This window comes from Eriocheir sinensis, chromosome 49, assembly GCF_024679095.1.
Source record: "Eriocheir sinensis breed Jianghai 21 chromosome 49, ASM2467909v1, whole genome shotgun sequence".
Classification (NCBI taxonomy): Eukaryota; Metazoa; Arthropoda; class Malacostraca; order Decapoda; family Varunidae; genus Eriocheir; species Eriocheir sinensis.
Window position 1 is genome coordinate 10289635 of NC_066557.1, and position 24573 is coordinate 10314207.

The window sequence follows — 24573 nt, forward strand, 5'->3', positions numbered from 1 at the left end:
ACCCCCTCATACTTTCCTTTTGGGGCCCATAGCAACGTTTCCAGTGACAGAGAACGTTTCCATATCCTCCCACCCCTTCAAACTCCACCCCCTACACTTCCTTTGGGGCCTATAGCAATGTTTCCAGGTCCCCGTACAGCCCCGTGAACTTAGAAATATAATAGTAAATGAAGTGTCTGTCTGCTACGGTTTTGGTGTTGACAGGAGTGGCTCTCTGTGTGTGTGTGTGTGTGTGTGTGTGTGTGTGTGCCCTGGAAGCCTTTTCTTATCATCGTCGTCAGGTTGGGAGCGGAGTTATGATAATAAAATCCGGCTTGATATAAAAATGGTGTTTGTCTTATTGTTGAATTCCTCTTGTAATAGTGATGAAGTCTGAGGTGGAAAGAGGGACAGTTTGCTTTGATGTGAAATGGAAGACATATGGTTGTTTTCTGAAATGGTAATGAAGGAATTGTTATGGGTATTGTAGTAGAAAATATGGAGTGAAAAATATATAGTTAAATAGCTCTGGAAAAGTAATGATTGAAGGGACTTTTCATTATTGTAGAATAAATTATGCAGTGAAAAATAAATAAATAGCTCTGGAAAAGTAATGATGGAAGGGACTTTTCATTATTGTAGAAGAAATTATGCAGTGAAAAATAAATAAATAGCTCTGGAAAAGTAATGAAGGAAGCTTAATAAAGGACTGATTAGCATTATTACAAAAGAAAATATGACTTAGAAGGAAAAGTTAATTGATTCAATGCCTGTTTTAATGATTAGTGAAAAATAGCTCTAGAAACGTAATTATTGAGGTGACTTTTCATTACTATGGAATAAATTATGCAGTGAAAAATAAATCGATTCCTTGCCTGTTTTAATGATTAGTGAAAAGGAAGAAATATACTTGCTCTAGAAACGTAATAAAGAGGTGATTAGCATTATTACAAAAGAAAATATGACTTAGAAGGAAAAGTAAATCGATTCATAGCCTGTTTTAATGATTAGTGAAAAGGAAGAAATATACTTGCTCTAGAAACGTAATTAAGAGGTGATTAGCAATTATTATGGAAGAAAATATGACTTAGAAGGAAAAGTAAATCGATTCATAGCCTGTTTTATTGATTAGTGAAAAGGAAGGAATATACTTGCTCTAGAAACGTAATAAAGAGATGATTAGCAATTATTATGGAAGAAAATATGACTTAGAAGGAAAAGTAAATCGATTCCAAGCCTGTTTTAATGATTTCTTCTCGTTAACTGTCAATCCGATGTGAAAAAAAGTAATGTAATTGTTCAGTAAACGTAATTAAGGAGCTATGGACATAATTATTGAAGAAAATATGAAGACAATGAAAATAAACAGCGTCACAGCGCAAACTCCCACATTAACGCAGTATACAGAGATCACACTGACCTAAAATATACATAAAATAACTCCACTAAGCCATAAACCATAATAATTCAAGATAAACGAGTACAAAAGTTACATAATTTAAACCTAGAAACACGTAAAAAAAAAGACTAACGCCGCTGAAGGAAGAGAACTCAAGATCACTCACTCCGCCATTGTGTGAATAGACCTGAAGGCAAGATGACGCTCTGATTTCGCTCCTCCTGGCTCTCCTGCAGCGCCCACGGACACCAACTAGACGGCAGAAGACACCCAAGACCCTCTACTAACATCCTATATCGGCGGGGGAAGATAATAGGCGAGGAGGAGGTGAGAAAGAGGCAAAATATGAGAAGGTACGTGTCAGGGTTCACTCATAAGCTTGTCAACTATTCCTTCCTTCCTTCCATTAGGCTTTACGTCGTATTTTAAGCTTCATTTTAGTCTCCTTTGCCTTATGTTGAGGGTAAGGGTGTGTAATGGGAGTCAGGGTATCCAGGTAAGCCTTAAAAGCGGGTTAAAAAGGCGTGTATGGTAGTTTTAAGTATGGGTTTACGAGCGGTGGTTCAGTGAGGCGCTTCAGTGGTTTGTTTCGTGTGTTCGAGACACTTACCGTCATGATGGTCTCTTATATAAAGTCGCAGTAATATGAGATGAAAAGTAGAAACCAGGAAAAGCTATTAAACAGGAAATGCTGAATAATAATAAAGAAAAATCGCGTAGATAAGGACTATATACGTGTTAGTTCAAGCCGCTGCCGAGTACCAATAGTTGTTGGTTCCAAGGGTGTGTAAAATTAATAGGTTAGGCCTTAAAAGGCGTTAAGGGTAAAAAATAGTTAGTATTTTAATAATGGTTTATTGGTTTTTTACTAGTTGGTTCCTTCGTTTCTTCCTTATTCTTTTATAATATAATAATTGCTAATTATATTTTTTCTAGGCTAGAAGTGTATTTCTTTCCTTTCACTAATCAATAAACTTTACTTTTTCTGATTAACTTCTTCTTCCATAATAATTAATCATAATTTTATTACACCTGTTTGTAGAGCAAGTGTTCTTTCTTTCTTTCTTTCAATAATCAAACACAGGCTTGATGATTTTTTTTTTTCTTCTAAGTCATATTTTCTTTTGTAATAATGCTAATCAGTCCTTTATTAAGCTTCCTTCATTACTTTTCCAGAGGGTTAACGTCAACTACTGGACTGGTGCTTCACTCGTAAGGTTGTAGCCATTCAGTGCTTTTAGTGGGTCTGCTCAGGGAGAATTGCTGTCAAGTAGAAAAAGAAAAAGAATGATAACCTCCCGTCCCTGTGTGTCCCTGTCTCCGCCCGCTTGCGTCGGGTGGTGCTAGAGCGTAGAGTCGAGTCTGCCCCCGTGCCGGGGGGGAAAGGTGGTTTTTTCCGACGCCCTCAGCCCCGTTGTTGGGCCTCCTTGAAAGCATTGGGCGTCTCTCTACCAGCCGTCTGGGGGGTTGCGCGTCATGCACCGCCTTCCTCCCTTGGGGTATATACCCAACGAAATACCAAAAAAAAAAAGTATAAAGACCAACTAGTATTATAAAGATCAGTTAACATTATTTTTCAGGAGTCTGTTGTTGATAATGATGGTGATGGTGTGGGGTTCAGAATAGCTAGATAAAGATGAGTTAACTGTAATTTGATGGAGACTGGTGATTCTCTCTCTTTTTCTCTCTCTCTCTCTCTCTCTCTCTCTCTCTCTCTCTCTCTCTCTCTCTCTCTCTCTCTCTCCTCCATTTCTTTTTCCTTCCCTTTCTCAGTCCAGTTCCTTCTCCTCTCTCCCTCTCTCATTTTTCTCTCCACCTCTCCCTCCTCTTCCATTCATCCTCCCTTTTCCTACCCTCCTTATTTTTTTCTCTCTCTCCTCCTCTTCTTCCTTCTTCTTCCTCTTTCATCTCCTACATTGATGGAGGTAAATTGAGATATAAAACTCTCTCTCTCTCTCTCTCTCTCTCTCTCTCTCTCTCTTAATTCTAGTCATTGTGGAGTGGGGGAGTTGAGTTGAGTTTGGCCTTGGTTTTAGTGGTGTAGAGGTGGTATGTGGTGGTGGACAATGTGGAGGAGTTGCCTTGGGAGTGGTGGTGGAGTGGTGGATAATGTGGAAAGCTGAGTTTATTAGAACGTAAGAATGTGGTTTAAAGAGGCATATTAGTAATCCAGTTTGCTAGGTCTAATCAGTAAGGAACCATATATGAATCTTCTGAGGCTACACAAACATAGGGACTGCTTTGGGTATAGTTAGGGAAGGTTGAGGGTCTCTTCACACACCTGACAACCAGTAATTCATGGTGTAAGTCAACTAAGGATTTCACTTGTCTTACTACTGAGGAAACATATATGAATCTAACACATTTATCATTGTCTTACACACACACACACACACACACACACATACACACAATGGAAGAAGTAGACAACAAGGAGTTACTATTAAAAGAAGAAAGTACCACCAGGAACACAAGAGGACATAGTAAAAAATTGAGGAAGGGAAGATGCTTGAGAGACAAAGAAATATAGAGGTTTGGAGCAGACTAAGTGAGGATGTAGTATCGGCGAGGGGTGTGCAAAGCTTTAAGGAAAAGTTGGATAAATGTAGATATGGAGACGGGACCACATGACCGTAAATCCCAGGTCCTGTGAAACTATAACTAGGTAAATACACACACACACACACACACACACACACACACACACACACATCTTACAGTCATTTTTAAAGTAGGTGTTAGCAGTGGTCATTAAAACACTTCAGAATAAGTTATTTTCATTTATTGGTTTCATATAAATGATATATGTACAGAACATCCTGCCATTTTTGTGTTTTTTGGATATATAACTTTTGTATGGAAGGTCACTGATGCATTTTGATTAATCTTTTTACAGCCATGAAAACAGGTTAGGAAAAAAAAAAAACCCACTTAACAAAAAAATAATTGATTGATAAAGACCTTATTTTCTACTTCCTTATTACAGTTAACCTGGTAGCAGCGACGGGCCAAATTTGTGCCATGATATAAACTCCCCAAAATAGATGATACATAATCTGATCACAAATGCTTTGATATATATTATGAAATGGTTTGTGTGAGAGGTGATTTTTTCTCATTTTTCTCGTTTGGAGGGACCATTAAGAAACATGGTCCTCGCTGCTACTGGGTTAAATAATACTCTCACCTCATAAACCTAAAATTTATCACAGTCAACATCTACTTATAATCAAGGACGTAGGAACCAATTTAAGTGACTGAAGGAAAGGAAACACATCTTATCCCTTCTTCCTCCCTGCATCCTTCTCTTCGTCCTCCTTCTCCTTCTCCTTCAGCGAGGGGTCATCCTTGGCGAGGGCGTAGGGGAAGTCCACTCGACAGCCGGGCAGTGCCGCCTCAAGCTCCCTCACCACAGCATCCTTGTCCTGTATCTCCGGCAGGTCGTACAGCAGAAGGTAATCCAGGTTCCTGAAGGTGAGGGGAGGATGTGAGTGCTGGGAGGAGGAGGAGGAGAGAATGTAGAATGCTAAGGAGAGGGGGGGAAGGAAGAATGTGAAGGGCTGGGAATGAAAGAGAGGGAGGGAAAGAGAGGATGTAAGGTGTTCAGGAGGGTGGAGAGTGAGGGAAGGTTGTGAATGGGAGAGTTAGGAAAGATAAAATGGACGAGGTAGGATACTGTGAAGAAGAGAAAATTGAGTGATGGAATAATGAAAAAGAGAAGGTTAGGAAGGAAGAGGAGAAAAGATTGGTGTAGGTGGAGGCAATCATGTGAAAGGTGGGAGAGGAAGAGAGGGATTGAAGGAGGAATGGAGGATGGAGGATATTGAGGAGCATGGTGAAGGATAGGAAGGGTATGAGTAGAGAAGGGAGAAGAGCATAAAGGTTAGGCAAGTTAGCACAGATGTCGGACACTGTGTGGGGTGGCTAAGGAGAAAGGAAGAAAAGATTAAAAAGAAGAAAAGCAGGATGTAGGAGGTTTGGTAGATAGTGAAGTTGTAACTGGTGGAAGAGAGGGAGAAAAGGTCAGGAGGAAGCCAGGATGTAGGAGGTTGTTTTGAGAGTTGACCCCTTTACTACTGCCAGGCAAAAACGACACCCTGCCCCATATCCAGGCTGACTGCTACTAACCTACTGTATGTCTTATGTTACAGGGGAGTGAGTGACAGCCCAAGAGATAGTGAGGAGAGAAGAAAACACAGCTCGACATACATTCGTTAGTGGACTTATGCAGAGAGGGAGCAAAGAAAAAAAGAAGAGGAGAAGAAAGAAGAGAAGAAAGAACAAAGAGAACATAGCAAGCAAGATACATTCCATACTGGACTTCTGCAGATGGTATAATATTTCTTCTTTCTCTTTTTATCTATCTGCAGAAGTCCTAATGAACTATTGCTGAAAGAGAGAGGGATATAAGTAATTCTCTCTCTCTCTCTTCTCTCTTCTCTCTTCTCTCTCTCTCTCTCTCTCTCTCTCTACAGGATGGCTCCCACAGTATGTTTATATACCCACAGTCCCCCACCACAGTCCCCCACCTTGTACAATATATCTATACTGTTTGTGAATAAAGCGTGTCAATGTATTTTGGACTGTTACTTCTATCTCTACTGTCATAACAATATATAGCACGTCTACTCCCCAAATAACAACAAACGATTGATAACTACTATGGGTTTCAAGAGTCCATGTTATGTTGTTTTTCAAGAATAACTGTTTAACCCAGCAGCAGCGACGGGCCAAATTTGTGCCATGATATAAACCCCCCAAAATAGATGATGCATAAACTGATCACAAATGCTTTGATATATATTATGAAATGGTTTGTGTGAGGGGTGATTTTTTCTCATTTTTCTCGCTTAGAGGGACCATTAACCGTGTAGCAGCGACGGGCCAAATTTGTGCCATGATATAAACCCCCCAAAATAGATGATGCATAAACTGATCACAAATGCCTTGATATATATGTTGAAATGGTTTGTGTGAGGGGTGATTTTTTCTCATTTTTCTCGCTTAGAGGGACCATTAAGAAACATGATCCCCGCAGCTACTGGGTTAACAGTGTCAGATAAGGATGATAATTTGGCTCCGTGGGGTAGTGGTTGGCATGCCTAGCTACATATTTTTTTTTTTTTTTTTTTTTTACAGCAAAGGAGACAGCTCAAGGGCACAAAAAAGTAAACATTAATAAAAAAAAAAAGCCCGCTACTCGCTGCTCCTAAAAAGAATCCAAAGAGGTGACCGAAAGATAAGTCAGTTTCGGGAGGAGAGGTGTCCTGATATGCCTTCCTTGAGCCATCATATAACCTTACTTGAGCTGGTGCAGGTGCCTCAAGCCCTCGGCGGTGATGTTCCCACAGGCGGAAATCTGGAGCTGCTTGAGGGAGGGGCTGAGGACGGACAGCATGCTCAGGGCGTCGTCATCCAGGTAGGAGGCGCGGTGGAAGATGATGCGACGGATGTATTTACAGTTTTCTAGGGTGTGAAGAGATGGATGAGGGTGAGTGAGGGTGGTTTACACAGCAGTGGGGAAAGGAATGCATCTTAACCTGGTAGCAGCGGGGATCATGTTTCTTAATGGTCCCTCCAAGTGAGAAAAAATCACCCCTCACACAAACCATTTCATAATATATATCAAAGCATTTGCGATCAGATCATGTATCATCTATTTTGGGGGGTTTATATCATGGCACAAATTTTCTTTCTTGTTTAGGCTCAACTCTTTAGAGGAGGAGGGAAAGGAAAGGTAATTCATCAGGCAGGAGAGAAGACCATTAATTTTAAAAAGCCAAACAGCTAATATTATTATCATTATTACTATCAATGAGATCTATGAAAAGGCATAAAGGGAAAAAAAAGGCAGACCCAAACAGTCCCCTCAATGAGCAGATACAGATATGAAAAATAAAAGAGAATTAAGAGTAAAAGCAGAGAGAACAAGGTGTAAAATCTAGTTGGGGGAAGAGATGATGAAGTCACTGAAGCTGAAACTGGAAAGTAGCCGGGGGAAAAATCAAAACCCGACATAACCGACACAGGGAAAAAAAACGGAAAAAATGATCTACAAGTTTCCCAGACCTACTGAAGTGCGGGAAGCCGATGTGCATGATGGCAGAGTCCGTGGCGTCCACCTCCTCGATCTTGAGGGCGCGGGAGCCAGTCACCGGGAGGGAGTTGTAGTCTTTGGTCCACTGGTCACGTTCCAGCCAGCGCACCAAAGCCCCGCACCGCAGCAGCCACTCAGCACACGCCCGGTCCGGACCCACGTCACGGATACGACTCTCATCCACCCTGGGAATAAAGGGAATGGGGGTAAGGATGGAGGACAGTAGTTTTTTTCTTTACTAGCTGCGGGGAATAAAGAAAATGGGGTAAGGATGGAGGACAGTAGTTTTTTCTTTTCAAGCTGCATAAATAAAGAGAAGATGGCGCCACTATAAACACTTGCCTGCACCATGATGGGCTGGGGCCGAACACCATCCAGGCCCCTCAAGCAAACCTACCGGTGCTATAGGCGTAAACAAAAAAAAAAAAAAAAATAAATAAATAAATAAAAATAAAATAAATACTAAATAAAAAATAAATAAAAAAATAAAAAAATAAAAAAATAAAATAAATGAGTTGTTATTGTTTTCCTTAGAGTATGTGACCTATCTGTTCCATCTTACTGCTTTGTCACAATCACTTTATTTGTTTATTATTTTTATTATTATTATTTTTTTTTAATTGTTATCATGACCGGCACTCATAGCCTGTCCAACTCCATAAGGGAAAATGAGGACCTTCAATGAAAACAATAATAATATGAAAATAGGTCACTTAACTGGCACTTAGTAAAGGAGAATAAAGTACATTATCATATATATTATAAACTATTAACCCGGTAGCTGCGGGGATCATGTTTCTTAATGGTCCCTCTAAGCGAGAAAAATGAGAAAAAAATCATCACTCACACAAACCATTTCATAATATATATTGAAGCATTTGTGATCAGTTTATGCATCATCTATTTTTGGGGGTTTAAATCATGGCACAAATTTAGCCTGTCGCTGCTACACGGTAAAGCCACAAATTTAGCCCCTCGCTGCTACACGGTAAAGCCACAAAACTGGCCCATCGCTGCTACATGGTAAAGCCACAAAATTGGCCCATCGCTGCTACACGGTAAAGCCACAAATTTGGCCCGTCGCTGCTACACGGTAAAGCCACAAATTTGGCCCGTCGCTGCTACATGGTAAAGCCACAAATTTGGCCCGTCGCTGCTACATGGTAAAGCCACAAATTTGGCCCGTCGCTGCTACACGGTAAAGCCACAAATTTGGCCCGTCGCTGCTACATGGTAAAGCCACAAATTTGGCCCATCGCTGCTACATGGTAAAGCCACAAATTTGGCCCGTCGCTGCTACATGGTAAAGCCACAAATTTGGCCCGTCGCTGCTACACGGTAAAGCCACAAATTTAGCCTGTCGCTGCTACACGGTAAAGCCACAAATTTAGCCTGTCGCTGCTACACGATAAAGCCACAAATTTAGCCCGTCGCTGCTACACGGTAAAGCCACAAATTTGGCCCATCGCTGCTACACGATAAAGCCACAAATTTAGCCTGTCACTGCTACACGATAAAGCCACAAATTTGGCCCGTTACTGCTACACGGTAAAGCCACAAATTTGGCCCGTCGCTGCTACACGGTAAAGCCACAAATTTGGCCCATCGCTGCTACACGGTAAAGCCACAAATTTAGCCTGTCGCTGCTACACGATAAAGCCACAAATTTGGCCCGTCGCTGCTACACGGTAAAGCCACAAATTTGGCCCGTCGCTGCTACATGGTAAAGCCACAAATTTGGCCCGACGCTGCTACATGGTAAAGCCACAAATTTGGCCCGTCGCTGCTACACGGTAAAGCCACAAATTTGGCCCATCGCTGCTACACGGTAAAGCCACAAATTTAGCCTGTCGCTGCTACACAGTAAAGCCACAAATTTGGCCCATCACTGCTACTGGGTTAATATTTTTTTACTCTCATTTAGTAGATAGGGCCGCCATAATACTCACTTGTTGAAGATAGCATTGAGCCACCCCCAAAGGTGACGACGGGGAGGAGTCAGACCCACTCCCACCCCTCCACCCCTGGACGCACCAGCGGGGGGGTTGACGGACACGCTGGGTCTGGCCGGTCTTGCTGTCAGTGTCTGGAGACCTCGACACCTGCCTCTCATTGCCACCTGGAACACAAACACTTATTCAGACATACAAATACAGCAAAACCAAAGTACCGTAGTTTCATGACCGCATACCAAAGTACGTCCTAGTTTCATGACACATAGATCGCATACCAAAGTACCGTAGTTTCATAACACATACATCGCATACCATAGTAGCACCAAAAAAGGACAGGGAGCAGGAAGAGAGGAGGGAATAAAAGAACAGGGAGGAGGAGGAGGAGGAGGAGGAGGAGGGGAGGAGCAGGAGAGATATGGTATGTATAAGGAGCTTTTTTTTTATTATTGTTTCCTTTTTTTTGTGCCCTTGAGCTGTCTCCTTTGTTGTAAAAAAAAAAAAAAAAAAAAAAAAAAAAATAGATGAATACAAAACAGTCCCTCACACCTCTAGCAAATACAGCAAAAAAATCATTCATCACACACAATATAAAACAAACTTATAAAAGACACTGCCATTTACACTTAATTATACACCTGTAATATGTAGGCTGATTCAAGACTTGTATTTGTTAAAGCATACACACTAAAGGATAATACATAAAATTATACATACACTAAAAGCACTCAAATACAAACACTAATTCATACACTTCCATACATACTGATTTATACATTTACCTCAACCTAAGATTTATATTCAGTACCATACACGCACATAAGACATCATTTGCCAAGGATAACACATGGAAAAATAAACACTATATATACTAAACACCTATTTCCAGTGTGTTTATAAGTGGGTCAGGTAGGAACAAGGTGTAACTGACCTGTGGAAGGGATGCGAGGGTGCAGGTGTAGGGGGGGGGTGGTGGTGGTGTTAGCAGTATTCTCCTCACACACGCTGAGGAGACGAAAGCATGCCTCCAGAACTTGGTCATGGTGGTGGTGGTGGTGGTGGTGGTGTTGGTGGTACAGTTCAGAGTCGAGTCTTGTCCCTGTAACGGTTGCTCCCTGATGTGGTTCTTCACTGACTAGGTTATTGGTTTTCCTCTTTTCGTTTCTATTGCTTTTCTCTTCTTATGGGTCTCTTGTTTTCCTCTTTTTCCTTCCTTTTCTCTTTTGTTAAACGGGTGTTGGTGTTGGTGGTGAGAGTCTGCCGTAGAAAGTTGTTTTCAGCCTCTACTCTGCACCCTTTTCTAACCTTACCTAATTTAATCTCAACCCTACTCTGCATGTTTAAGACTGAGTCTATTACACCAGAAGAAGTAGTCAAGGGCAAACACACACACACACACACACACACACACACACACACACACACACAAAAAAAAAAAAAAAAAAAATAGCACACACAGTTAATGCTTCTCAAAAGGAAAACAGTGATAGGTAACTCTGCCCATGTCTCTATCAACACCCTTACTCCCTGCTTTTTAGGGTATTATGTCTGCCTCCACACTGGCTGGTGGAGCTGAGTTAATAATCTAACAGGGCTGAGTTACTAACTTGGTGGAGTCAAAACACCAATATATTAGAGTCACATTACTCACTCTTAAAATAAAGTTTTTCCTCCATGGCCTCCAAGATTTAAAAAAAAAAGGGGCGAGACTAAGAAGACTAAAATAACTAATTTAGTAAAAGGAATACTTTAGCATTTTTCATAAACTTCTCAATATCAGCAAACATTCATGATTGGAGATGAATAAATATAACTAGAGAATTCCTACTTGTCACCATGGAAGTTCCTAACGGCCCCCTGGGGGACTGCTCTTCAGGTTAAAAACATATTTTTGGGGGGGCATACCGGTATATTCTATATTGTTTATACATCAGCGTATTCAAATTAATCTATTGAGGATTGGAAATGGTCTAGAAAATATGTTTATAGGGTGAGGGGGTCAAAGGGGGGCAAAGCTCCCCCCCCTGGTTGGCCATTAGGTTACAAGTCGGGGTTGGTTTAGTTTAAGAAAATAGACCGAAATTAAGGCATCGGAATTATACTGAACCTTTCTCCTTTTTTTTTTTATCTAAAGGGACTTTGCTGTTTTGTTTTGTTTTTTTATCTGGACCCAACCCAGACCTTCTGCCCATACCCTAGGTGGTGCACACCAGCACACAGAAACACCAAAAAGAAACTCCGCTGGTTCGTCCCTTTGAGATGTCACCACGACGCCAACACCCCCCAGTCACCCCCTGGACACAGCCATCACCCGCCTGAGGACTGGACACACCCGCCTCAACGCCCACCTGCACAGACTGAACATAGCCCAAGACCCACACTGCCCATGGTGCCCCACACAACCTGACACACCAGAACACCACCTCCTCCACTCCCCAAGATTCCACTCCCTCCGCACCACCCTCAAAGCATCCTTAACCCGGTAGCAGCGATGGGCCAAATTTCTGCCATGATATAAACCTCCCAAAATAGATGATGCATAAACTGATCACAAATACTCGATATATATTATGAAATGGTTTGTGTGAGTGATGATTCTTTCTTATCATTTTACTTAGAGGGGCCTTTAACCTAACCTAACCTAACCTAACCTAACCTAAGTAACATGACCTCCGCAGCTACCGGGTTAACCAGTCTCCGTATTCACAGGCCAACCCTAGAGGACCTGCTGGGGATCGACGCTCTCAGCCCCAACACTGCCTTCCACGCCCTCAAGTGCACGCAAACTTTCCTGCAGAAGTCTGGGCAACTCGACAGGATCAAACTTCCGCCCCCTGATAACAACTACCACTGACCCCATAAAACACCCACGAAGAAGAAGAAGAAGAAAATATGGTGTCAATCTACCACTCTTATTTAACATGACAGCCCACCAGGATAAAGACAACAGGGAGAACAACACACCAACACACCACACACACACACTCACTCTTCTATAACACTAAACATAACAAAAAAGAAAAAGGTTTATATATTTACGGCAACACACCACTGCGCCATCAGCTGACTCCCTCCCTCTCTCCCTCTCTCTCTCTCTTGTCTTTCTCTCCTTCCCACCTCTTTTATCACCCCTTCTCACCTTTATCATATCCTCTCCACCTCCATCTTTCTCTCCACACCTTTATCTTCCCCTGTTTACCTCCAATTTTCTCTCCGATCCTTTAATTATTCCTCCATTCTTACCTGTTCCTCCTTCACCTCTCTCTCTCACACACACACACGTACACACATACACACACTTACATCTCTTAACTCTATACAAAAAATGAACTCAAATTTAAGATATGCATAAAAGCTCAACATATATCTGGTCTATTACGAGTTTTATATAGAGAAAAGTAAGAGAAAAGAGAGAGACTTTAGTGTTCCGTTGAAAAGACTCAAACAACCATGGAAGAAATGGACAATTTGGAATTAAAATATGGATACAATTACATAAACTGATTTGCTATTGAGTATTATATGAGAACAAAAACTATTACTTACTTACAAATGGCACAAATACTCCCAATATATCCATTCCAAAACAATTGATATGCCTACGTTCTTGTATATTTCTCTCTGCTTATTAAAACTCATTATCGACATATATTTAAAGTGTTTTTAAGCTATTAACTATATACAGAAGACAAAATTACTCTTATTAAACCCTCTACGTCATATAGCCATTCCAAAATTATACTGACATGCAATCCTTACCCTCATATATTTCTCTCTGCTTATCAAAACTCATTATCAACATATTTAAAGTGTTTTTAAGCTATTAACTATATACAGAAGACAAAATTACTCTTATTAAACCCTCTACGTAATATAGCCATTCCAAAATTATACTGATATGCAGTCCTTACCCTCATATATTTCTCTCTGCTTATCAAAACTCATTATCAACATATTTAAAGTGTTTCTAAGCTATTAACTATATACAGAAGACAAAATTACTCTTATTAAACCCTCTACGTAATATAGCCATTCCAAAATTATACTGATATGCCATCCTTAACCCTCATATATTTCTCTCTGCTTATCAAAACTCATTATCAACACATTTAAAGTGTTTCCAAGCTATTAACTACTAATGACATAATTACTTTATTAAACCCTCTACGTACTAATACAGCCATTCCCAAAACGATTACCATATGCCTACCTAACCAGCTAATCCTCCACCTCTTAATATATCTCTCTTATCATTTTCTACATATTCCGAGGGTTTCCGAGCTGCTAAACACTGAAAAAAAGGCTTAAAGTAGTCCTATATATATCTCTCTTATCTACAGGTTCCAGGGTTGGCCACGCCCATACGAGGAGAAAACACGTATTTTGTGGGCGTGGCAAGCAGCTGATAAGTCTGTATGCGAGAGGCGAGGCATGTCCGAGGTCAGTTGGGTACAGAAATAACATCAAGGAGAACTAAAATGCCTTCCTCCCCTTCTTCTTCTTCTTCCCCTCCTCCTCTTCCTCCTCCTTCTCCGTATCTGTTCTAATCTTCCTCCTCCTGCTGTCTCTCCCTCCTCCTCCTCCTCCTAATCGTTTTCCTACTTCTCCTCCTCCCTTTCTCTTCATCTTTCTGTTTGTTGTTTGTCCTCTTTTCTCCTGCTTTTCTTTCCTCTCCTTTTCCTCCTTCAGGGTTTTCTTTTCTTCTTTTTATCCTTTTGTTGTTTTTCCTTATTCCTTCTTATCCTTCCATCCTTTTCTCTTCTCTTCATATTCCTCCTCGTCTTTCCTTCTCTCCTTTCTTCATTCCCTCTCTGTTCTTCTCTTCCTCCTCCTCCTCTTTCTATTCGTCCTTGTATTGTAATGTTTAGGTATTACTACTACTACTACTACTACTACTACTACTACTACTACTACTACTACTACTACTACTACCACATATAATAATAATAATAATAATAATAATAATAATAATAATAATAATAATAATAATAATAATAATAATGAAAAATAAAGCCACAATTAGCACTGTATTCTTGTTTATTATTTCATAACACTATAAATATAAAATTACTGTACACACAAACGGTATTAATAGTCTTGATAATACACAATAATGACAATAATAATAACAATGATAATGACAGCTGGCCGCCCCTACACACACACACACACACACACACACACACACACACACACACACACTTCCTCCTCTTCTTCCTCTTCCTCTTTCCTTCCCTTTCTTCTTTTTCCTCTTCTTTGTTTATTCCTTTCCCCTCCTCCTCCTCCTCTCCTTTCTTCCCCTTTCCACACACACACACACACACACACACACACACACACACACACACACGGGGGGTCACCAACACAGAGAATAAAATAAAGTCATCAACCTTTATAATAATCAATCTATTAAAAAAAAAGTAATTATCTGTTGTATTTATTTATTCACTTATTGTATTTTGAAGTTCATTAACGTGTATAATCTTATCTTGTTGTGAACGAATCCTCTGAGCAACAATATACACAGCATTAATAATAATAATAATAATAATAATAATAATAATAATAATAATAATAATAATAATAATAATAATAATAATAATAATAATAATAATAATAATAATAATAATAATAATAATGATGGGTTAATAATTACACTACAACTCACGGCATTTTATTTTTCCTCTCCCTCTTTTTTTTCTCTCTCTCTCCCTCACTTTTTTTTTATTTATTTTTCTAGTCAACTTTCTACTTTATTTTCCTTTCTTTCTTTATTCTTCTTTTCGTAAATTTTTTCTTCTCCTTTCACAATTTTTTCTTCTTTTAATTTCCTTTTTCTTCATCTTTTCTTCCTTTCTTTCTTTATTCTTGTTTTTTTTCTTCTTTTCACAATTTTTTCTTCTTTTCATAACTTTTCCTTCTTTTCATTTCCTTTTTTCTTCATCTTTTCTTCCTTTCTTTCTTTATTCTTGGTTTTTCTTCTTTTCACAAATTTTTCTTCTCTTTTCATAACTTTTCCTTCTTTTCATTTCCTTTTTTCTTCAGCTTTTCTTCCTTTCTTTCTTTATTCTTCGTCTTATTTTCTTCTCCTTTCATTTCCTTTTTTCTTCCTTTCTTTCTTTATTCTTCGTCTTTTCCTTAATTTCACAACTTGTCTTCCTTTCATTTTCTCTTTTCTTCATCTTTTCTTCCTTTCACAAACTTTTCAACCTTCACGGACCTTCATTCTCCTTTTCTTCTTATATTTTCTTCTTTATTCTTCTCCTTTTTTTCTTCTTATGGCAAATTTTTCAAAGCCTCACTGGGTCTCATTTTTGAAGTCTATGTACATTTGTTTATGGATCAAAAACACGATTGCTCTTTATCATTCCCGGTTCTTCTTCTCTGCCTTCTTTATCTACAGGAGGTGAAGGAGAGAAAGAGAACAATGGGGAGGGAGTGCCGGAGGGGAAAAAAATAATAATACTTAAAACTAGATACATGAGCAAACACTGTGGAGGGGAGGAGGAGGAGGAGGAGGAGGAGGAAGAGGAAGAGGAAGAGGAGGAAGAGGACTTTGGAGACAACCCTCTTTCTTTCTCTCCAACCCTCTTCCATTATTACAAGAAGGGAGGGAAGGAGGGAAGAAGAAGGGAGAGGAGAGAAACGGGAAAAGAGAATGGAGGAATAGATTAGAAAATGGAAGGAAAGGGAAAGAAAGGAAGGAAGGAAAGGAGGAAGAGAAGGGAAAAGAAAGGGTATGAACGAGGATTAATTAAGGGAAGAGGATGAATAAAAGAGGGAAATATAAGAGAAAGGGAAAGAAAGGAGGATTAAGATAAGGAGAGAAAGGAGGAAGAGGAGGGAAAAGGAAGGGAATGAACGAGGATTAAGGGAAGAGGATGAATAAAAGAGGGAAATATAAGAGAAAGGGGAAGAAAGAAGGATTAAGACAGGGAGAGGAAGGAGGGGGAGGGGGAGGGGGAGGGGGTTGAGGTTGGCAAGATGTCCTCCACCCAAAAAAAATATATGAAAAAGCACATTAAGAAAGGTAAAGGAACTCTTGCCACACCTGTTGATGACCTTAATTAATTAGTTTTATCTTAGTTACTCTTCCAGCGTGGCGGTGCTTTGGTTCTCTCTGAATATTCCTTCTATGTCAGCTTCGTAGTTTTTTTTTCACTTTTCTGAATATATTTTTACTTTTTTCCCTTCTCGAGTATACATTTTCATTTTTTTTGTTACATATCATTTTCTTCCTTTGTTATATTTTTCATTTTACAGATTTAGGTAAGTTAAGTGGCATTCGTTTTCTGTTATTATCAGGATCATGTTTATCTGTTGTTTTTTCATTTATTTTTTCAATGTCTTCTCTTTGTTTACATTGTCGGTTAACTTTGGGTCTTTATTTTCAAGGGTCCAGGAGATACAATTTGGTTCCACAATGTGTCCTGTTCTTGGTCATCATTATAATTCTATCACATTCAGAGCTTCCATTTCGTCTATTCTTCCACCATCAATATTACTTTCTATCTTTTGCAGTTCAATTTCACACGACACATTCGTCTCCAAATACTATTTTATTCAATAAGTCAGTTTTTCCATCAACGTCATACATCGTAAACTACAATTTTCTTTAATCTCCCTCACTTTCATTCTCATCTTCGTTTCAAAATTTGCATGACTGAAATTTGAGTACATTCGACTTGAGTGGGCGTGGGCGGGGACTAACTCATTCTGGTTCTCGGTAGGGGCGCCACTTGTGCTAGAACGCCCCTGGACGGAAGTTTCAAGAAGTCTCTCATAACAAATTAATACAAATGAAAACGTAGACCAGACGCATTACAACAATCTACACTTATGGAATTGTCATGACTAAAAAAATACTTAACCTAAAACCAAAACAATAATAAAAATGAGCTTCCCAGAATTCTTCAAAACATATCATAACACATCTCGATACATATCATTATACAAGACTTTAAAAAATAATCTTTACTCTTCTTATTTTGGCTTTGACGCAGATATTCATAACACACAATATATATAAAAAAACAACAAGATGAAAACATATGATAAAACATAAAAAAAAACAATTATCCTTTTATTTCTCTCATTTCAACTGGTCTATATTCATAACACATAACAAAAAAAATCATGAAAATACACATCGAAACATAAGCTTAAAGATATAATACACGAGACAGGCATCACTTAAGGGCTAAAAAGTATTGTTATGGTTGTTTACATCTATGAAAAAAAATGTGACTGTAGTTTACAATGCATCTATACATTATGTTGAATCTTTATACTTATATTTACAGGGGCTGGCTACGGCGATGGGCTGGGTTAAGCAGAGTGGCTCGGCGTTCATTGCTTGTTCTTAATCTCATTCTGGTTTTTATCCTGTTTTTTTTTTCATTCTTTTTCTATTTTCTTCTTTTTCTACTTCCTTCATTCCTCCTCGGGGTTCATTGCTTGTTCTTAATCTCATTCTGTTTTTTATCCTGTTTTTTTTCATTCTTTTTCTATTTTCTTCTTTTTCTACTTCCTTCATTTCAGTTTTGGCTCGGGGTTCATTGCTTGTTCTTAATCTCATTCTGTTTTTTATCCCGTTTGTTTTTCATTCTTTTTCCATTTTCTTCATTTCAGTTTTGGCTCGGCGTTCAGTGCTGTTCTGTTTTTCTCCCGTTTCTTTTTCATCCTTTATATTTTCTTCTTTTTCTACTTCCATTTTAGTCTTGATTTGATTTTTTTCTTCCCTTTCTTCCTGAGTGTTGATCTGATTTGATTTGTATTTCCTCCCATTCTCTCTTTCCTTCCCATCCTGCCTTAGTTTTCATAAAAATACGATTTGTTTTCATTTACATTTTCATGAATCTGGAGCTTCCAAGTAATCATTAGTTTTCATTTATATACATAACTTTTCTCGTGTGATTTCAGGGTTCGTGAATTTGTTTCGAGATCTCCAAATCATTTCAAAATATGGCTTTTGTCAATATCAGTTTCATGTAAAATCACTTGATCGTAAAGAAAAGAACAAGCATCGAACGCAAAAGTCCAATCGGCTAAACCCACACACACACACACACACACACACACAGACACACACACACACACACTGACACACACACACACAAAAAAAAGTCTTTAGCATAGCATTAAATAGACAACAAAAAGCAAAACTGATGACAAAAAAATTCAAAAATAAAATAAAAATCGAAAAGAAAAAAACAAAGAATGACATTAAAAAATAAAATCATATTAAAAAGCAAGATGGGGGGGTGGGGGTGGGGAGTGAACAAGAAAGGGGGGAGTGGGGGGAAAATGCCCAGACAAGTTGGGGGGCAGCTGGGGGGTGAACTGAAAGGAGGGGGGGGGGGGGGATATGGGGGGTCCCTCTGCCAGATTTGACGAGGTAGAAATGGCATATGAAGTGAGAGGTGATGGGTTAAGGAGGGGGGGGATGGGTGAGGGGAGGTAGTTGTTAGGGAAGAATGGAAGGGAAGGGGAAGGAAGGGAGGAAAGACAAGGAAGGGAAAGAAGGCAAGGAAAGGAAAGGGAAGGGAAAGGAAGGAAGGGAAAGGAAACAAGGAAAGGGAAGGGGAAGGAAGGACTGAGGAAGGGAAAGAAGGCAAGGGGAAGGAAGGAAGGAAGGGAAAGAAGGCAAGGAAAGGGATGGAAGGACAGAGGAAGGGAAAGAAGGCAAGAGGGAGGAGAGATGGGAGGGAGGTGAGGAAGGGAAGAAGATGGGAGGGAGTGAAGGAAGGGAAAGAGAAAGAAAAAGAAAAACGAATATAAATGGGAGGAGAAGGGAGGGAAAACTATCTTGTCTAACCTCACCGAAAGAGGACAGAAGAAGGGAAGAAAAAAATGAGAATAAAGAAGAAAAAGAAGACAGGTGACTACATCGGGCACTGGCCAGACATAAACACACACACACACACACACACACACACACACACACACGCAAATTCCTCAAAACACATGAACCATAACTCTAAAAAATCTAAACATACCACTAAAAACTAACCCAAACACACACACACATACACACACAGACCCTCCCTCCCCCCAACCACATTCTACATTCTACCACTCCCATCTATAACACCGCATCCATACCAGCCACATCGTCGACCTCAACACCGTCAGGCAGCTCAACACCTTCCCCATCGAACTCCTCCGCGGCCGCAAGAACGGGAAGGGACAGCATCTTGGCCGCGCCCCTGAAGAATACAGAGTAGCAATGCGTGGCCGACTCAGACGCAAGCAGACACCAAACTCCATACATCATGATCAGCTGGACTAGACGATGGAAGAAGTGCATTTTCCTCATGTTCCTTCGGGCCTTTGGCAAGTCCTTCAGCTCCTCCTTCATGATGTACTGTTTGCAGCCCTTCTGGTAGGTCTCGATGTAAGCGCCCCAGTCCAGGGAGTCTATATCGAAGTGGTAGATCTCCTGGTCGGTTGGGGAGAGCGTGTCCCAGAGGCATTGCGAGCGTGTGTTGTGGAAGACCCAATCGCGTAGCATGAAGTACTCCAGCGCGCCAACGGCTTTCACCATCTTGTTGCAGAGGTTGACGGCGCTGCAGAGGACGAGGAGGGAGGGGAAGGGAAGGAGGACGAGGAAGGGGAGGAAGGGAGGAAAGAGTTAGTTTTGGGGATCTGTACTCGTGGTTGGTTGAGCTAAGATTTGGTACTATAATACTACTCTTAGAATAATGGTAATGATACTATTCTCTCGTTTTTAAGTATTTGGTGATGATATACAAGTACAATTACTACTACCATTACTACTAGCACTACCACCATCACAGCCACAAACAACCACTAACAACCAAACCGCCACAACCACTCACATCGGCTTCTTCCCAATCATGCGCATAATGGTGTCTGCCAAGTGCGCGGGCAAGATGTTGACGAGGTTGATATGCAACTGGTGCATGAACTTGTTGGTCTTGGCCGAGCCGTCCGGGTACCACAGCGGGGAGTTGAAGGGGAAGGCTCGCACAGACTTCTCCAGGTGTATCGCCAGGTCGTCGCTGGTGAGGGGCTTCTGGGTGCCCGTGGAGCAGCAGAAGATGGGCACGGAGCTGGGTCTGGGGGATGGGGGGTGGGGTATCAGGTCAGTGCGCACGAATGCAATATACAATGATAGATACAACGAACGAAACGATGCCATGAAATAAACCCCCAAAAATAGATGATACATAATCTGATCACAAATGCTTTGATATATATTATGAAATGGTTTGTGCCTTTAATTAAGAATGAAGACACCGAAAACAAGAATGCGGCCCTTACACACACACACACACACACACACACACACACACACACACACACACACACACACTCGCACATTATATCCCACTCACCCACTCAGCCATTCACCCACTCACTTGTATCTGCCGGCCGCGGTGTTCCAGGCGGAGACGATCATGAGGTTGATGGGGAAGTCTACGGGGATAAAGTCCAGCGTGATGCCTGGCTTGATGTAGAGGGAGCGGAGGACGCCCTTGCTCATGCCCACCAGCAGCCCCGTGAAGGCGAAGAGGTTGTCCACCCACCCGGGCATCGGCTCCCGCCACGACCCGCACACTGGGGGAGGAGACATGGGGAGGAAGGGGGTGAGTAAAGTGTGGAATGAGGAGGTACGGGGAGATATGGAGGCGGTGGCTGAATGCATAGCGTGACGGCGCCGCGTTCAGGACGGCGCGAGTTCAATCCCCGCCCGGTGCCACCAAGCTGGGATTTTTCAGCCGCCGCCGAGTGGCTTAAAACTACCCACATGCTGTCCAGAAGACCACCTATCAACCCGGACTCTAGATTCTAGGATTAAAGATGAGCTCCGGGAGGGCAGCATGAGGCAATGCAAGATGGCGCCACTATAAACACTGGCCTGCGTCACAACGGGCTGGGCCATACCATCAGGCCCCTCAAGAAAAAAAAAAAAAAAAAAAACACTTCCCTTCCAACCCCCCCACACACACCCTATCTCCCTTCCCACACGTCACTCACCGATGGAGGGTCGCACAATGGAGATGGGCAGCCTGGCGCCGTCGGTGACCAGCAGGTGCTCGGCTAGGGCCTTGGTGTAGGTGTAGGTGTTGGGGCGCGGCTGCACGAGTTTGGGCGTGAGAGTTTCCAGCAGATCGTCATCCAGCCACTCCGTCAGCTGGATCAGTCTGGAGGGGTCGATGGGCGCGGGGTACAGCTCCTCGTACACCTCAGGTAGATGGCAGTTGCTGTACGCCGTGGACACGTAGACGAGGGACTGTTGACGGGGAGAGAGATAAGAGAACTGTGATGTTAAGTGCAGGGAAGATGGAAGAGAGGTGATGTCAGAACGCTTACGAGAGAGAAGTAGACGAGGAACTGTTGACGGGGAGAGAGATGAGAGAACTGTGATGTTAAGTGCAGAGGAGATGGAAGAGAGGTGATGTTTGAACGATTATGAGGGAGAAGACGAGGGACTGTTGAAGGGGAGAGAGGCAGAGAGGTGGTGTTAGCGCGCTTACAATGAGATAAGAGAATTGTGATGTTAAGTGCAGAGTAGATGGTAGATAAAGGTGATGTTAGAACGCATATGAGAGAGAAGACGAGGGACTGTTGAAGGGGAGAGACAAGAGAACTGTGATGTTAGGTGCAGGATAGGAGATGGAAGATAGAAGTGAACGCTTACGAAAGAGAAGGATTGTAAGAATGGAAGAGAGGAAGAAGGAATAAATAAGATGTAAGAACGCAAAGAAGAGGGAACACAGAAGTTACGGTAGAACGAAAGGAGGAGAGAAGAGAGAAAAGAGAGCACTGAGAAGAGAAAAAACAGAAGAAAATGGAAGAAAAAAAATCATTGAAAGCCCCCCCAAAAAAAACAGTAGAAAGACAAGAAAAAAATGTATTTAAGTCGAGTTAAAAAAAGAGAAGAAAGAAAAAAATACAAGAACAAACTCAACAGGTATATCACAGGTAAGTCAGCCTCCCCCCCCCCCCCCCCATACACACCTGTAAGTTCTTCATCTTCTTAGCCAGACTGACGACCCGCTTGGTACCCAGCATGTTCATATTCACCGCCACGCGCATCGGTTCCTGCAGGGACGGGAAGAAGGGGCGTGAAAGTGACGGGACAAGGAGCTTGAAAGTGACGTGAAAATGAGCGTGAAAGTGACGTGAAAATGTGGTTTGAAAGTGAGATGAAAATGTGGTTTGAAAGTGAGATGAAAATGTGGTTGAAAGTGAGTTGAAAATGTGGTTTGAAAGTGAGATGAAAATGTGGTTTGAAAGTGAGATGAAAATGTGGTTGACAGTGAAATGAAAATGTGGTTGAAAGTGAGATGAAAATGTGGTTTGAAAGTGAGATGAAAATGTGGTTTGAAAGTGAGATGAAAATGTGGTTTGAAAGTGAGATGAAAATGAAGTCTGAAAGTGATGAAAATGTGGTCTGAAAGTGATGAAAATGTGGTCTGAAAGTGATGAAAATATGGATGAAAGTGAGATGAAAATGTGGCTTGAAAGCGAGATGAAAATGTGGTTGAAAGTGAGATGAAAATGTGGTTGAAAGTGAGATGAAAATGTGGTTTGAAAGTGAGAAATGAAAATGTGGTTTGAAAGTGAGATGAAAATGTGGTTGAAAGTGAGATGAAAATGTGTTGAAAGTGAGATGAAAATGTGGTTGAAAGGGAGATGAAAATGTGGTTTGAAAGTGAGATGAAAATGTGGTTTGAAAGTGAGTTGAAAATGTGGTTGAAAGTGAGAAATGAAAATGTGGTTTGAAAGTGAGATAAAAATGTGGTATGAAAGTGAAATGAAAATGTGGTTGAAAGTGAGATGAAAATGTGGTTTGAAAGTGAAATGAAAATGTGGTTGAAAGCGAAATGAAAATGTGGTTGAAAGCGAAATGAAAATGTGGTTGAAAGTGAGATGAAAATGAGGTCTGAAAGTGAGATGAAAATGTGGTCTGAAAGTGATGAAAATATGGATGAAAGTGAGATGAAAATGTGGTTGAAAGTGAGATGAGAATGTGGTCGAAAGTGAGATGAAAATGTGGTTGAAAGTGAGAAATGAAAATGTGGTTGAAAGTGAGATGAAAATGTGGTTGAAAGTGAGATGAAAATGTGGTTGAAAGTGAAATGAAAATGTGGTTTGAAAGTGAGATGAAAAATGTGGTTGAAAGTGAGATGAAAATGTGGCTGAAAGCGAAATGAAAATGTGGTTGAAAGCGAAATGAAAATGTGGTTGAAAGCGAAATGAAAATGTGGTTGAAAGCGAAATGAAAATGTGGTTGAAAGCGAAATGAAAATGTGGTTGAAAGCGAAATGAAAATGTGGTTGAAAGTGAGTTTGTTGTAAAAAAGATTAAATTTTGCTTTCACATAACTATCGTGTGAAGAATAAAGGAAAAAACATCTAATACACTTGTTTCATTGTAGTCCTTGACACTTTAGATATTAGGAAAACACTTTAACATTAACTGGTGAAATTACGTTAAAAGTCAAGGGCACACACAAACGCATGCCGATATTTTTGAGTATTGTACTTTAATGTTTTTTTTTATATATATTTTATCCTTTTTTTGGTGTATTTTTCTTCATCCCATTTTCTTCCTTTCTTCTTGTGTTTCTTGTCCTTATTCTTCTTCTCTTCCTCATTCTCATCGATATTTCTTCGGTTCCCTGTTCTTTATTTCTCTATTCAAAATTCTTCTCTTAATTCCTATTCTTTTGTTTTACTTTTTACATTCGTTTCCTTTCCTTATCATCCCTTCTTCTTCCTCCTCCTCCTTATATCAACGTTTGTTCATATCCTCAACGTTTGTTCATATCCTCCACGTTTGTTCATATCCTCAACGTTTGTTTCATATCCTCAACGTTTTTTCATATCATCAACGTTTGTTCATATCCTCAACGTTTGTTCATATCCTCAACGTTTGTTCATATCCTCAACGTTTGTTCATATCCTCCACGTTTGTTCATATCCTCCACGTTTGTTCATATCCTCCACGTTTGTTCATATCCTCCACGTTTGTTCATATCCTCCACGTTTGTTCATATCCTCCACGTTTGTTCATATCCTCAACGTTTGTTCATATCCTCAACGTTTGTTCATATCCTCAACATTTTTTTCATATCCCCAACGTTTGTTCATATCCTCCACGTTTGTTCATAT

The 24573-nt window shown here is 40.6% G+C and overlaps 2 protein-coding genes and 2 long non-coding RNA genes across 8 annotated transcripts in view; 1 reads left to right on the top strand and 3 right to left on the bottom strand.

The window, feature by feature from the left end:
• The first annotated feature begins 1547 nt into the window (after positions 1–1547).
• On the top strand, positions 1548–5819 carry LOC126981886 (uncharacterized). Its single transcript, XR_007734272.1, has 3 exons — positions 1548–1731; positions 4714–4833; positions 5530–5819. It is a non-coding gene; the product is annotated as an uncharacterized LOC126981886 (long non-coding RNA).
• On the bottom strand, positions 4145–12727 carry LOC126981885 (ATP synthase subunit s, mitochondrial-like). 4 transcript variants are annotated; one of them, XM_050833503.1, is made up of 6 exons: positions 12671–12727; positions 10359–10684; positions 9425–9594; positions 7452–7660; positions 6682–6844; positions 4145–4846 (listed from the first exon to the last, which is right to left on the bottom strand). In XM_050833503.1, exons 2-6 carry the CDS (start codon positions 10467–10469, stop codon positions 4657–4659), a joined length of 843 nt encoding a protein of 280 aa, XP_050689460.1. In that variant the 5' UTR covers positions 10470–10684; positions 12671–12727; the 3' UTR covers positions 4145–4656. The 4 variants fall into 4 exon arrangements, with proteins under 4 accessions (XP_050689460.1, XP_050689462.1, XP_050689461.1 ...); XM_050833505.1 differs by lacking the exon at positions 12671–12727 and adding an exon at positions 12567–12591; XM_050833504.1 differs by lacking the exon at positions 12671–12727 and adding an exon at positions 12467–12552.
• Positions 4145–24573, bottom strand: part of LOC126981887 (uncharacterized) — an 81058-nt gene continuing 60629 nt past the window's right edge. Inside the window, exon 2 of the long non-coding RNA XR_007734273.1 lies at positions 4145–4369. This is a non-coding gene — a long non-coding RNA (uncharacterized LOC126981887). The remainder of the gene's footprint in view (positions 4370–24573) is intronic.
• LOC126981884 (putative fatty acyl-CoA reductase CG5065) overlaps positions 14447–24573 on the bottom strand; it is a 47564-nt gene continuing 37437 nt past the window's right edge. For both annotated transcript variants that reach the window (XM_050833501.1, XM_050833500.1), the window contains 5 exons: positions 22415–22498; positions 21431–21686; positions 20812–21010; positions 20269–20508; positions 14447–19995 (listed from right to left, as the gene is read on the bottom strand). In XM_050833501.1, the coding sequence (XP_050689458.1) occupies positions 19512–19995; positions 20269–20508; positions 20812–21010; positions 21431–21686; positions 22415–22498 (1263 nt within the window). In that variant the 3' untranslated portion in view covers positions 14447–19511. The remainder of the gene's footprint in view (positions 19996–20268; positions 20509–20811; positions 21011–21430; positions 21687–22414; positions 22499–24573) is intronic.

What these genes read in the sequence shown, in the direction of transcription:
- LOC126981885 (XM_050833503.1), bottom strand. Translation starts at nt 10,469, where the DNA reads ATGACCAAGTTCTGGAGGCATGCTTTCGTCTCCTCAGCGTGTGTGAGG. An exon ending in CTCAATGCTATCTTCAACAA is followed by an intron (nt 7,661 to 9,424) that starts GTGAGTATTATG and finishes CTTTATTCCCAG; the next exon opens with GGTGGATGAGAGTCGTATCC. An exon ending in AGGCACCTGCACCAGCTCAA is followed by an intron (nt 4,847 to 6,681) that starts GTAAGGTTATAT and finishes CCTCACCTTCAG; the next exon opens with GAACCTGGATTACCTTCTGC.